At 55.4% G+C, this 15,094-nt stretch overlaps 1 protein-coding gene across 3 annotated transcripts in view; it reads left to right on the forward strand.

The window, feature by feature from the left end:
• The first annotated feature begins 12,074 nt into the window (after window positions 1-12,074).
• The window catches only part of LOC142907462 (beta-1,3-galactosyl-O-glycosyl-glycoprotein beta-1,6-N-acetylglucosaminyltransferase-like), a 76,951-nt gene continuing 73,931 nt past the window's right edge, over window positions 12,075-15,094 (forward strand). The window contains exon 1 of one of the 3 annotated variants that reach the window (XM_076056983.1): window positions 12,075-12,439. Coding sequence is in view for 1 of the 3 variants with exons in the window: in XM_076056980.1 (XP_075913095.1) it covers window positions 12,318-12,325 (8 nt within the window). In the remaining 2 variants the exon portion in view is untranslated. Of the gene's footprint in view, window positions 12,616-15,094 lie in introns of all 3 variants that reach the window. The other 2 variants (XM_076056982.1, XM_076056980.1) reach the window with 2 other exon arrangements.

A 15,094-nucleotide genomic window follows, 5' to 3' on the forward strand; every position in this document is an offset into this window, starting at 1 on the left:
GAAAGAACCAAGAATATTAACCACTGCAGTCACGAAAGCTTTAAATCAAAACTTTCCCCTTGACAGAATAACAACAAAAGGTGGTGACCACCAAGATAGCTACACTAGTTACCACGTGACTGTCCACTAGTTACAACGTGACTGTCCACAAGTTACCACGTGACTGTCCACTAGTTACCACGTGACTGTCCACTAGTTACCACGTGACTGTCCACTAGTTACCACTTGACTGTCCACAAGTTACCACGTGACTGTCCACTAGTTACCACGTGACTGTCCACTAGTTACCACGTGACTGTCCACTAGTTACCTCGTGACTGTCCACAAGTTACCACGTGACTGTCCACTAGTTACCACGTGACTGTCCACTAGTTACCTCGTGACTGTCCACAAGTTACCACGTGACTGTCCACTAGTTACCACGTGACTGTCCACTATTTACCACGTGACTGTCCATTAGTTACCACGTGACTACGGACCGAGACCACGTGTTGAACGTAGGGCGTAGCTGAAGGTTGCTTCCGGGATGAACCGGCTTAGATCCTCTGTGGGCGTGGCCGGTTCCGCCCTTGGCCACGCCCACCTTCCAGAACCCTCGGGAAGGATCTGGGTCACAATCACGTGACCCCCCCCCCCTTCACCCCCCTCTTGGGGCCCCTCCGTTAACGTGACCAGTCACGGGTCAACCAGAGGGCAGTGGCCCAACACGGCACCCACACACCGTGTCCTGTAGGGCCGATACTACACCCACACACTGTGTCCTGTGGGGCCGATACTACACCCTCACAGAGTGTCCTGTAGGGCGGTACTACACCCTCACAGAGTGCCCTGTAGGGGCGGTACTACACCCACACACCGTATCCTGTAGGGGCGATATTACACCCTCACAGAGTGTCCTGTAGGGGCGATACTACACCCACACACCGTGTCCTGTAGAGGCGGTACTACACCCACACTGTGTCCTGTAGGGGTGATACTGCACCCACACACCGTGTCCTGTATCCAGCGATGTCGCGACGCTTGCCCAGCCAGCGGAAGCAAGAGGCTCAAGTGGGCACAGCACAGGCTGGAGAAGACGTGGGCTGATGGGTGAGTGAGTGGGTGTGAGTGGGTGTGAGTGTGTGGTTGAGTTTGTGGGTGAGTGTGTGGGTGAGTGTGTAGGTGTGTGAGTGTGTGTGTGGGTGAGTGTGTGGGTGAGTGAGTGAGTGGGTGTGAGTGTGTGGCGAGGAATGGTGGTCGTGGTTACTTATGCCCCCACCGAAGATGAACATCCGTGGAGGGATGCAGGCAAAGCCGATGAGTCAGATGCCTTCTATGACCTCCTGTCACAGGTGCTGGCTAAAGTGGCCCCTCGGGATAGAGTCATCATGTTGGGTGACTTCAATGCCCGAGTTGGTCATGATACTGGCACCTGGTCTGGAGTGATTGGAGGGCATGGGCCAGATCAGCTCAATAACAACGGTAGGAGGCTGCTAGATTTTTGTGCAGCCCATGGGCTTGTAATTACCAACACGCTGTTCCGGCATCGGCGCATCCACACAACATCATGGATGCATGCCGGGTCCAAGCAAGAACATCTGCTGGACTACATAGTGACGGAGCAGCGAATGCGAGCCCATGTCCTTGACACCAGGACCTACCGTGGAGCTGATCTGCCCTCTGACCATCGACTAGTCATCTGTAAGATGCGCCTGCCATTCTTCCACTCCGGTGGTGGGTGTACACCCAGGACCCCATTCCAACCTAAAGTGGCCTGGTCTCAGTTATCTGATGAAAGTTGCAAGCGAGAATTTCATCATCGCTTGCGGCTGGGATTGGCATCGTCCCCGACTCCTCCTGATGTCGAGGGTAAATGGGCGAGGTTTAGGACTGTGACTCATGCAGCTGCAATGGCTGCTTTGGGTACGCGGTCCAGACCTCCCCAGACACCCTGGCTGACAGAGGAGGTGTTCAGGATGGTTGAGAAAAAGCGACAGGCCCACTGTCATCGGCTACAGAATCCCACGTCAGAGAATGAGGAGGCTTACCGCAGCCTTCGCTCGGAGGTTCGGAGAGCCGTGAGGCGCTGCAAGGATGGGTGGTGGTCGCGGGTTGCTGAGGAGATGGAGTCTGCCTCAGTGGCCCGTGATCACAAATCTCTATTTAACTCCATCAAAAAAGTAACCTGCAGCGCCACACCTATTACCATCATTAGGGGAAAAAACGGTGATCCAATTTCCGACCCCCAGGAACAGGTTCGAAGATTTGCTGAGCATTTCTGTGAGGTCCTGGGGGAGGGAAAATCCCTCAGCCAGGAAAAAATCGTGGCACAAAGTGATGATGACCCTGCTGAGGCTGCGGTGCCTCAAATATTGGATGAAGTCACCCCCTGTGAGTGGCTGGCTGAGGTGCCATCTGCTGAGGAAGTATTGAAGGCGATCCGGAGTCTGAGACCAGGAAAGGCAGCGGGCAGAGATGATCTCCCAAGCGAAATGCTGAGGGAGGGTGGCGTTTGTGCACAGACTGCCCTATATGACATCATATCAACAGTCTGGACCACTGCACGGGTTCCGCAGGATTGGAAGGATGCCCTGGTGGTCCCCCTTTTTAAGAAGGGGGACCGCACAGACTGTAACAACTACAGGGGCATCTCACTCCTCAGTGTGCCGGGAAAGGTCCTGGCAAGGATTATTCAGCATCGCCTTGCCAGGCACGCTGAGGAGAGGCTTGCAGAGCCCCAATGCGGTTTCAGGAAAGGGCGGTCCTGCACAGATGCCATATTTTTCTGTCCGTCTGCTACAGCAGAGGTGTAGGGAATTCCAACAAGACCTACATCTCTGCTTTATTGACCTGGTCAAGGCCTATGATACCATCAGTAGGCCTGGGCTCTGGGTCGTTCTTCGTGCTTTTGAAGTACCTGACCCTCTGCTAACGATTATTAAGGACCTTCATGATGGTGAGCGGGCCCGGGTAAAACTACGTGGCCGGGAGTCAGAGCCATTCCCTGTACACCTTGGAGTGCGACAGGGATGTCCTCTGGCTCCCACATTATTTAACATCTATTTTGACCACGTAGTTCGTGAAGCCTTCAATAGCTGTACCGGGGGAATCTCCATATGGTACAGATATAATGGGAGGCTAATCGATGCCCGGGTGCGGTCAAGGGATGGCTCCCTATTGCTCAACCACGTTATGTATGCTGATGATTTGGTAATAGCTGCTCAGTCAGAGGAGGAGTTGGAGACGCTGCTGCTGAGACTGGAGCGTGCCACTAAGAGGTGGGGCCTTACCATCAGCCCCACCAAAACTAAGCACCTGCCTGGGTATTTTGTACCATCGAACACTCCACCCCCACAACTCCCAATCGGTGATGGGGCAGTTGTGGAGAGACTGGAGAGTTTCCCATACCTGGGCAGTGTGCTTATGACTGGCTCCAGTTTAACAGCAGAGGTCTCACTCCGAATCAGTCGAGCGGCAATATCTTTTCATCGGTTGCGTAACGCTGTGTGGAAGCTACCTGGTCTGTCGCTCCGCACTAAGCTTCAGGTCTTCTCGGCCACGGTCATTCCCTCCCTTCTCTACGCTTGCGAAACGTGGACCCCCCTAATGGAACATCTTCGCCGGTTAGAAACATTTAGGCTGGCCTGCCTACGATCCATCCAGGGTTTAACCAGACTGGATTGTGTGAGGAGCTCACAAATCCTTGAAAGATCTGGGCAGGGTCCCAGCGGTGAGCTCCTCAGGCAGGCAAGGCTGCGATGGCTGGGTCATGTAGCCCACATGCCCAGCCACCGCATGCCGAAACAGCTTTTGTTTGGCCGGATTGAGGGGGCTAAGTGGGCGCGGCACGGGCTAGAGAAGAGATGGAGTGATGTGGTACAGGAGGACGTGGAGCTGAGTGGACTTGCCGATGACTGGTACCAGCGGTGTCAAGATCGGCCTCTGTGGAGGAGGCTCGTGAAGGATGCTACTGGGCAGTTGGAGGCAGTCGCCCTCCAACAACAACGGAGGGCGGAGGAGCGACGCTCACAACAGCGAGCGGAGCGCCGGGTGGCTAAAGCACAGCAGGTTGGCACAGTAGGGGGCACAGGTGGTGCATCAGCCAGTCATCTCAGTCAGTCGACCCGTGGCACCTGGGTCTGCCCCGTGACCTCCTGCCAGCGGGCGTTCGACACTTCACGTGGCCTCAGGGTGCACATAGCCTGGCACAAGCGTCGTGGTGACGTCACCGCCACTTAGTGGCGAATGGCGGTTGTTGTATGTGAGTGGGTGTGTGTGAGTGGGTGTGTGTGTGTGAGTGTGTGTGTGTGAGAGAGTGTGTGAGTGTGTGTGTGTGAGTTGGGTGTGTGTGAGTGGGTGTGTGTATGTGAGTGGGTGTGTGTGTGAGTGGGTGTGTGTATGTGAGTGGGTGTGTCTGTGTGAGTGTGTGAGAGTGTGTGAGTGGGTGTGTCTGAGTGGGTGTGTGTGTGAGTGGGTGTGTGTATGTGAGTGGGTGTGTGTGTGTGAGTGGGTGTATGTGAGTGGGTGTGTGTGTGTGAGAGTGTGTGAGTGGGTGTGTGTGAGTGGGTGTGTATGTGAGTGGGTGTGTATGTGAGTGGGTGTGTGTATGTGAGTGGGTGTGTGTATGTGAGTGGGTGTGTGTATGTGAGTGGGTGTGTGTATGTGAGTGAGTGGGTGTGTGTGAGTGGGTGTGTGTATGTGAGTGGGTGTCTGTATGTGAGTGGGTGTGTGTATGTGAGTGGGTGTGTGTGTGTGAGTGGGTGTGTGTGTGTGGCTGCCACTCCTCTGTCGGGAGCTGGACCGGTACCGCCTGGATCTATGCGGCATTCAGGAGGTCCGGTGGACCGGCTCTGGCTCCTGCCACCATGAGGGGTGGACAGTCCTCTACTCGGGGCAGCAGACTGCCAAACAACAGGGTGTGGGTCTTCTTTTGAACAAAAGAATGAAGGGGGCGTGGGAGCGTGGCGGTGAGGTGTGGGAAGCTGTAAGCCCCAGGCTACTTTGGGCCCGCCTTCCCATCAACCGGAGGCGAGGAATGGTGGTCGTGGTTACTTATGCCCCCACCGAAGATGAACATCCGTGGAGGGATGCAGGCAAAGCCGATGAGTCAGATGCCTTCTATGACCTCCTGTCACAGGTGCTGGCTAAAGTGGCCCCTCGGGATAGAGTCATCATGTTGGGTGACTTCAATGCCCGAGTTGGTCATGATACTGGCACCTGGTCTGGAGTGATTGGAGGGCATGGGCCAGATCAGCTCAATAACAACGGTAGGAGGCTGCTAGATTTTTGTGCAGCCCATGGGCTTGTAATTACCAACACGCTGTTCCGGCATCGGCGCATCCACACAACATCATGGATGCATGCCGGGTCCAAGCAAGAACATCTGCTGGACTACATAGTGACGGACCAGCGAATGCGAGCCCATGTCCTTGACACCAGGACCTACCGTGGAGCTGATCTGCCCTCTGACCATCGACTAGTCATCTGTAAGATGCGCCTGCCATTCTTCCACTCCGGTGGTGGGTGTACACCCAGGACCCCATTCCAACCTAAAGTGGCCTGGTCTCAGTTATCTGATGAAAGTTGCAAGCGAGAATTTCATCATCGCTTGCGGCTGGGATTGGCATCGTCCCCGACTCCTCCTGATGTCGAGGGTAAATGGGCGAGGTTTAGGACTGTGACTCATGCAGCTGCAATGGCTGCTTTGGGTACGCGGTCCAGACCTCCCCAGACACCCTGGATGACAGAGGAGTTGTTCAGGATGGTTGAGAAAAAGCGACAGGCCCACTGTCATCGGCTACAGAATCCCACGTCAGAGAATGAGGAGGCTTACCGCAGCCTTCGCTCGGAGGTTCGGAGAGCCGTGAGGCGCTGCAAGGATGGGTGGTGGTCGCGGGTTGCTGAGGAGATGGAGTCTGCCTCAGTGGCCCGTGATCACAAATCTCTATTTAACTCCATCAAAAAAGTAACCTGCAGTGCCACACCTATTACCATCATTAGGGGAAAAAACGGTGATCCAATTTCCGACCCCCAGGAACAGGTTCGCAGATTTGCTGAGCATTTCTGTGAGGTCCTGGGGGAGGGAAAATCCCTCAGCCAGGAAAACATCGTGGCACAAAGTGAGGATGACCCTGCTGAGGCTGCGGTGCCTCAAATATTGGATGAAGTCACCCCCTGTGAGTGGCTGGCTGAGGTGCCATCTGCTGAGGAAGTATTGAAGGCGATCCGGAGTCTGAGACCAGGAAAGGCAGCGGGCAGAGATGATCTCCCAAGCGAAATGCTGAGGGAGGGTGGCGTTTGTGCACAGACTGCCCTATATGACATCATAACAACAGTCTGGACCACTGGACGGGTTCCGCAGGATTGGAAGGATGCCCTGGTGGTCCCCCTTTTTAAGAAGGGGGACCGCACAGACTGTAACAACTACAGGGGCATCTCACTCCTCAGTGTGCCGGGAAAGGTCCTGGCAAGGATTATTCAGCATCGCCTTGCCAGGCACGCTGAGGAGAGGCTTGCGGAGCCCCAATGCGGTTTCAGGAAAGGGCGGTCCTGCACAGATGCCATATTTTCTGTCCGTCTGCTACAGCAGAGGTGTAGGGAATTCCAACAAGACCTACATCTCTGCTTTATTGACCTGGTCAAGGCCTATGATACCATCAGTAGGCCTGGGCTCTGGGTCGTTCTTCGTGCTTTTGGAGTACCTGACCCTCTGCTAACGATCATTAAGGACCTTCATGATGGTGAGCGGGCCCGGGTAAAACTACGTGGCCGGGAGTCAGAGCCATTCCCTGTACACCTTGGAGTGCGACAGGGATGTCCTCTGGCTCCCACATTATTTAACATCTATTTTGACCACGTAGTTCGTGAAGCCTTCAATAGCTGTACCGGGGGAATCTCCATATGGTACAGATATAATGGGAGGCTAATCGATGCCCGGGTGCGGTCAAGGGATGGCTCCCTATTGCTCAACCACGTTATGTATGCTGATGATTTGGTAATAGCTGCTCAGTCAGAGGAGGAGTTGGAGACGCTGCTGCTGAGACTGGAGCGTGCCACTAAGAGGTGGGGCCTTACCATCAGCCCCACCAAAACTAAGCACCTGCCTGGGTATTTTGTACCATCGAACACTCCACCCCCACAACTCCCAATCGGTGATGGGGCAGTTGTGGAGAGACTGGAGAGTTTCCCATACCTGGGCAGTGTGCTTATGACTGGCTCCAGTTTAACAGCAGAGGTCTCACTCCGAATCAGTCGAGCGGCAATATCTTTTCATCGGTTGCGTAACGCTGTGTGGAAGCTACCTGGTCTGTCGCTCCGCACTAAGCTTCAGGTCTTCTCGGCCACGGTCATTCCCTCCCTTCTCTACGCTTGCGAAACGTGGACCCCCCTAATGGAACATCTTCTCCGGTTAGAAACATTTAGGCTGGCCTGCCTACGATCCATCTAGGGTTTAACCAGACTGGATTGTGTGAGGAGCTCACAAATCCTTGAAAGATCTGGGCAGGGTCCCATCGGTGAGCTCCTCCGGCAGGCAAGGCTGCGATGGCTGGGTCATGTAGCCCACATGCCCAGCCACCGCATGCCGAAACAGCTTTTGTTTGGCCGGATTGAGGGGGCTAAGCGGGCGCGGCACGGGCTAGAGAAGAGATGGAGTGATGTGGTACAGGAGGACGTGGAGCTGAGTGGACTTGCCGATGACTGGTACCAGCGGTGTCAAGATCGGCCTCTGTGGAGGAGGCTCGTGAAGGATGCTACTGGGCAGTTGGAGGCAGTCGCCCTCCAACAACAACGGAGGGCGGAGGAGCGACGCTCACAACAGCGAGCGGAGCGCCGGGTGGCTAAAGCACAGCAGGTTGGCACAGTAGGGGGCACAGGTGGTGCATCAGCCAGTCATCTCAGTCAGTCGACCCGTGGCACCTGGGTCTGCCCCGTGACCTCCTGCCAGCGGGCGTTCGACACTTCACGTGGCCTCAGGGTGCACATAGCCTGGCACAAGCGTCGTGGTGACGTCACCGCCACTTAGTGGCGAATGGCGGTTGTTGTATGTGAGTGGGTGTGTGTGAGTGGGTGTGTGTGTGTGAGTGTGTGTGTGTGAGAGAGTGTGTGAGTGTGTGTGTGTGAGTTGGGTGTGTGTGAGTGGGTGTGTGTATGTGAGTGGGTGTGTGTGTGAGTGGGTGTGTGTATGTGAGTGGGTGTGTCTGTGTGAGTGTGTGAGAGTGTGTGAGTGGGTGTGTGTGAGTGGGTGTGTGTGTGAGTGGGTGTGTGTATGTGAGTGGGTGTGTGTGTGTGAGTGGGTGTATGTGAGTGGGTGTGTGTGTGTGAGAGTGTGTGAGTGGGTGTGTGTGAGTGGGTGTGTATGTGAGTGGGTGTGTATGTGAGTGGGTGTGTGTATGTGAGTGGGTGTGTGTATGTGAGTGGGTGTGTGTATGTGAGTGGGTGTGTGTATGTGAGTGAGTGGGTGTGTGTGAGTGGGTGTGTGTATGTGAGTGGGTGTCTGTATGTGAGTGGGTGTGTGTATGTGAGTGGGTGTGTGTGTGTGAGTGGGTGTGTGTGTGTGGCTGCCACTCCTCTGTCGGGAGCTGGACCGGTACCGCCTGGATCTATGCGGCATTCAGGAGGTCCGGTGGACCGGCTCTGGCTCCTGCCACCATGAGGGGTGGACAGTCCTCTACTCGGGGCAGCAGACTGCCAAACAACAGGGTGTGGGTCTTCTTTTGAACAAAAGAATGAAGGGGGCGTGGGAGCGTGGCGGTGAGGTGTGGGAAGCTGTAAGCCCCAGGCTACTTTGGGCCCGCCTTCCCATCAACCGGAGGCGAGGAATGGTGGTCGTGGTTACTTATGCCCCCACCGAAGATGAACATCCGTGGAGGGATGCAGGCAAAGCCGATGAGTCAGATGCCTTCTATGACCTCCTGTCACAGGTGCTGGCTAAAGTGGCCCCTCGGGATAGAGTCATCATGTTGGGTGACTTCAATGCCCGAGTTGGTCATGATACTGGCACCTGGTCTGGAGTGATTGGAGGGCATGGGCCAGATCAGCTCAATAACAACGGTAGGAGGCTGCTAGATTTTTGTGCAGCCCATGGGCTTGTAATTACCAACACGCTGTTCCGGCATCGGCGCATCCACACAACATCATGGATGCATGCCGGGTCCAAGCAAGAACATCTGCTGGACTACATAGTGACGGACCAGCGAATGCGAGCCCATGTCCTTGACACCAGGACCTACCGTGGAGCTGATCTGCCCTCTGACCATCGACTAGTCATCTGTAAGATGCGCCTGCCATTCTTCCACTCCGGTGGTGGGTGTACACCCAGGACCCCATTCCAACCTAAAGTGGCCTGGTCTCAGTTATCTGATGAAAGTTGCAAGCGAGAATTTCATCATCGCTTGCGGCTGGGATTGGCATCGTCCCCGACTCCTCCTGATGTCGAGGGTAAATGGGCGAGGTTTAGGACTGTGACTCATGCAGCTGCAATGGCTGCTTTGGGTACGCGGTCCAGACCTCCCCAGACACCCTGGATGACAGAGGAGTTGTTCAGGATGGTTGAGAAAAAGCGACAGGCCCACTGTCATCGGCTACAGAATCCCACGTCAGAGAATGAGGAGGCTTACCGCAGCCTTCGCTCGGAGGTTCGGAGAGCCGTGAGGCGCTGCAAGGATGGGTAGTGGTCGCGGGTTGCTGAGGAGATGGAGTCTGCCTCAGTGGCCCGTGATCACAAATCTCTATTTAACTCCATCAAAAAAGTAACCTGCAGCGCCACACCTATTACCATCATTAGGGGAAAAAACGGTGATCCAATTTCTGACCCCCAGGAACAGGTTCGCAGATTTGCTGAGCATTTCTGTGAGGTCCTGGGGGAGGGAAAATCCCTCAGCCAGGAAAACATCGTGGCACAAAGTGAGGATGACCCTGCTGAGGCTGCGGTGCCTCAAATATTGGATGAAGTCACCCCCTGTGAGTGGCTGGCTGAGGTGCCATCTGCTGAGGAAGTATTGAAGGCGATCCGGAGTCTGAGACCAGGAAAGGCAGCGGGCAGAGATGATCTCCCAAGCGAAATGCTGAGGGAGGGTGGCGTTTGTGCACAGACTGCCCTATATGACATCATAACAACAGTCTGGACCACTGGACGGGTTCCGCAGGATTGGAAGGATGCCCTGGTGGTCCCCCTTTTTAAGAAGGGGGACCGCACAGACTGTAACAACTACAGGGGCATCTCACTCCTCAGTGTGCCGGGAAAGGTCCTGGCAAGGATTATTCAGCATCGCCTTGCCAGGCACGCTGAGGAGAGGCTTGCGGAGCCCCAATGCGGTTTCAGGAAAGGGCGGTCCTGCACAGATGCCATATTTTCTGTCCGTCTGCTACAGCAGAGGTGTAGGGAATTCCAACAAGACCTACATCTCTGCTTTATTGACCTGGTCAAGGCCTATGATACCATCAGTAGGCCTGGGCTCTGGGTCGTTCTTCGTGCTTTTGGAGTACCTGACCCTCTGCTCACGATCATTAAGGACCTTCATGATGGTGAGCGGGCCCGGGTAAAACTACGTGGCCGGGAGTCAGAGCCATTCCCTGTACACCTTGGGGTGCGACAGGGATGTCCTCTGGCTCCCACATTATTTAACATCTATTTTGACCACGTAGTTCGTGAAGCCTTCAATCGCTGTACCGGGGGAATCTCCATATGGTACAGATATAATGGGAGGCTAATCGATGCCCGGGTGCGGTCAAGGGATGGCTCCCTATTGCTCAACCACGTTATGTATGCTGATGACTTGGTAATAGCTGCTCAGTCAGAGGAGGAGTTGGAGACGCTGCTGCTGAGACTGGAGCGTGCCACTAAGAGGTGGGGCCTTACCATCAGCCCCACCAAAACTAAGCACCTGCCTGGGTATTTTGTACCATCGAACACTCCACCCCCACAACTCCCAATCGGTGATGGGGCAGTTGTGGAGAGACTGGAGAGTTTCCCATACCTGGGCAGTGTGCTTATGACTGGCTCCAGTTTAACAGCAGAGGTCTCACTCCGAATCAGTCGAGCGGCAATATCTTTTCATCGGTTGCGTAACGCTGTGTGGAAGCTACCTGGTCTGTCGCTCCGCACTAAGCTTCAGGTCTTCTCGGCCACGGTCATTCCCTCCCTTCTCTACGCTTGCGAAACGTGGACCCCCCTAATGGAACATCTTCGCCGGTTAGAAACATTTAGGCTGACCTGCCTACGATCCATCCTGGGTTTAACCAGACTGGATTGTGTGAGGAGCTCACAAATCCTTGAAAGATCTGGGCAGGGTCCCATCGGTGAGCTCCTCCGGCAAGCAAGGCTGCGATGGCTGGGTCATGTAGCCCGCATGCCCAGCCACCGCATGCCGAAACAGCTTTTGTTTGGCCGGATTGAGGGGGCTAAGCGGGCGCGGCACGGGCTAGAGAAGAGATGGAGTGATGTGGTACAGGAGGACGTGGAGCTGAGTGGACTTGCCGATGACTGGTACCAGCGGTGTCAAGATCGGCCTCTGTGGAGGAGGCTCGTGAAGGATGCTACTGGGCAGTTGGAGGCAGTCGCCCTCCAACAACAACGGAGGGCAGAGGAGCGACGCTCACAACAGCGAGCGGAGCGCCGGGTGGCTAAAGCACAGCAGGTTGGCACAGTAGGGGGCACAGGTGGTGCATCAGCCAGTCATCTCAGTCAGTCGACCCGTGGCACCTGGGTCTGCCCCGTGACCTCCTGCCAGCGGGCGTTCGACACTTCACGTGGCCTCAGGGTGCACATAGCCTGGCACAAGCGTCGTGGTGACGTCACCGCCACTTAGTGGCGAATGGCGGTTGTTGTTGTTGTTGTTGTGTGTGTGAGTGGGTGTGTGTATGTGAGTGGGTGTGTGTATGTGAGTGGGTGTGTCTGTGTGAGTGGGTGTGTGTATGCGAGTGGGTGTGTGTATGTGAGTGGGTGTGTGTATGTGAGTGGGTGTGTGTATGTGAGTGGGTGTGTGTATGTGAGTGGGTGTGTGTATGTGAGTGGGTGTGTCTGTGTGAGTGGGTGTGTGTGTGTGAGAGTGTGTGAGTGGGTGTGTGTGAGTGGGTGTGTGTGTGTGAGTGGGTGTGTGTGTGAGAGTGTGTGAGTGGGTGTGTGTATGTGAGTGGGTGTGTGTATGTGAGTGGGTGTGTCTGTGTGTGAGTGTGTGTGTGAGTGGGTGTATGTGAGTGGGTGTGTGTATGTGAGTGGGTGTGTCTGTAACGCTGTGTGGAAGCTTCCTGGTCTGTCCCTCCACGAGACGCTTCGGGTCTTCTCGGCCAGAGCAATGCCCCCTCCATTCTCTCCGCTTGTGGAACGTGGCCCACTTTAAATGTTCCGGTAAGAAACATTCAGGCTGGCCCTGCCTACGATCCATCCTGGGTTTCACCTGCAGGCCTGGATTGTGTGCGAGGAGCTCACAAATCCTTGAAAGATCTGGACAAAGTCCCATCGGTGAGCTCCTCCGGCAGGCGAGGCTGCGTTGGCTGGGTCGTGTAACCCGCATGCCCAGCCACTGCATGCCCAGCTACTGCATGCCCAGTCACCGCATGGCCAAGCAGTTTCTGTTTGGCTGCATGGAGGGGGCTTAACGGGCGCGGCACGGGCTGGAGAAGAGATGGAGCTGATGGGTGAGTGAGTGAGTGGGTGAGTTAGTGAGTGTGTGGGTGAGTGGGTGAGTGAGTGTGTGGGTGAGTGAGTGAGTGTGTGGGTGAGTGGGTGAGTGAGTGAGTGTGTGGGTGAGTCGGTGAGTGGGTGAGTGAGTTAGTGTGTGGGTGAGTCGGTGGGTGAGTGAGTGGGTGAGTGAGAAAGTGAGTGGGTGAATGGGTGAGTGAGTGGGTAAGTGGGCGAACGAGTGAGTGAGTGTGTGGGTGAGTGAATGGGTGAGTGGGTGAGTGAGTGGGTAAGTGGGCGAACGAGTGAGTAAGTGTGTGGATGGGTGAGTGTGTGGGTGAGTCGGTGATTGAGTGGGTGAGTGAGTGAATGTGTGGGTGAGTGAGTGTGTGGGTGAGTGTGTGGGTGAGTCGGTGATTGAGTGATTGAGTGCGTGAGTGAATGGGTGAGTGGGTGAGTGAGTGAGTGGGTGAGTGAGTGAGTGAATGGATGAGTGAGTGGGTGAGTGAGTGAGCGAGTGGGTAGTGCCAGGCTAGGTGCACCTTGAGGCTACTGGGGGCGGTGCCAGGCTAGGTGCACCTTGAGGCTACTGGGTGCGGTGCCAGGCTAGGTGCACCTTGAGGCGACTGGGGGTGGTGCCAGGCTAGGTGCACCTTGAGGCTACTGGGGTCAGTGCCAGGCTAGGTGCACCTTGAGGCTACTGGGGGTAGTGCCAGGCTAGGTGCACCTTGAGGCTACTGGGGGCGGTGCCAGGCTAGGTGCACCTTGAGGCTACTGGGGGCGGTGCCAGGCTAGGTGCACCTTGAGGAGGCTACTGGGGGCGGTGCCAGGCTAGGTGCACCATGAGGCTACTGGGGGCGGTGCCAGGCTAGGTGCACCTTGAGGAGGCTACTGGGGGCGGTGCCAGGCTAGGTGCACCTTGAGGCTACTGGGGGCGGTGCCAGGCTAGGTGCACCATGAGGCTACTGGGGGCGGTGCCAGGCTAGGTGCACCTTCAGGCTAGCGGGGGCGGTGCCAGGCTAGGTGCACCTTGAGGATACTGGGGGCGGTGCCAGGCTAGGTGCACCTTGAGGCTACTGGGGGCGGTGCCAGGCTAGGTGCACCTTGAGGCTACTGGGGGCGGTGCCAGGCTAGGTGCACCATGAGGCTACTGGGCAGTTGGAGGCAGTCGCCCTCCAACAACAACGGAGGGCGGAGGAGCGACGCTCACAACAACGAGCGGAGCGCCGGGTGGCTAAAGCACAGCACGTTGGCACAGTATGGGACACATGGCACCTGCATTGTCTGTCACGTGACCTCCTCCTCATGCACCTAGCCTGGCACAGCGGCACAACCCATTGCACCTGCATTGTCTGTCACGTGACCTCCTCCTCATGCACCTAGCCTGGCACAGCGGCACAACCCATGGCACCTGCAGGGTCTGTCACGTGACCTCCTCCTCATGCACCTAGCCTGGTACAGCGGCACAACCTGATATATATATTGATAGATGCATCGATTAGCCCTGGGGAAGACAAAGGCGGCCGGGTAGTGGAGTGGTGGTGATGGACACTGCTACAGCTACAGCTGCTGCTGTACCACCACCATCACAACAACAATCATCCTCATCACCACCACCACCATCACAACAACAACAACCATCATCATCACCACCATCACCACCACCATCATCACCACCATCACCACCACAACAACCACCACCATCATCACCATCACAACAACCACCACCATCACCATCATCACCATCACAACAACCACCATCATCACCATCACAACAACAACCATCATCACCACCACCATCACAACAACCATCATCACCATCACAACAACCACCACCATCACCATCATCACCAGCACAACAACCACCACCATCACCATCATCACCAGCACAACAACAACCATCACAACAACCACCACCATCACCATCATCACCATCACAACAACCACCACCATCATCACCATCACAACAACAACCATCATCACAACAACCACCACCATCATCACCATCATCCTCATCACCACCATCACAACAACAACCATCATCACCACCATCACCATCACCACCACCATCACAACAACCACCATCATCACCATCACAACAACAACCATCACAACAACCACCACCATCATCACCATCACAACAACCACCACCAACACTACCATCATCACCATCACAACAACAACCATCATCACCACCACCATCACAACAACCACCACCATTACCATCACAACAACCACCATCACCATCACAACAACCACCACCATCATCACCATCACAACAACCACCACCATCACCATCATAACAACCACCACCATCACAACAACAACCACCATCACAACAACAACCATCACCACCATCACAACAACAACCATCACCATCACAACAACCATCATCACCACCACCACCACCATCACAACAACAACCATCATCATCACCACCACCATCACAACAACAACCATCACCACCACCATCACAACAACCACCACCATCACCAC

This window comes from Petromyzon marinus, chromosome 79 (genome assembly GCF_048934315.1).
Source record: "Petromyzon marinus isolate PM22_M1 ecotype Great Lakes invasive population chromosome 79, UKy_Petmar_22M1.pri1.0, whole genome shotgun sequence".
In the NCBI taxonomy this organism is placed as follows: domain Eukaryota; kingdom Metazoa; phylum Chordata; class Hyperoartia; order Petromyzontiformes; family Petromyzontidae; genus Petromyzon; species Petromyzon marinus.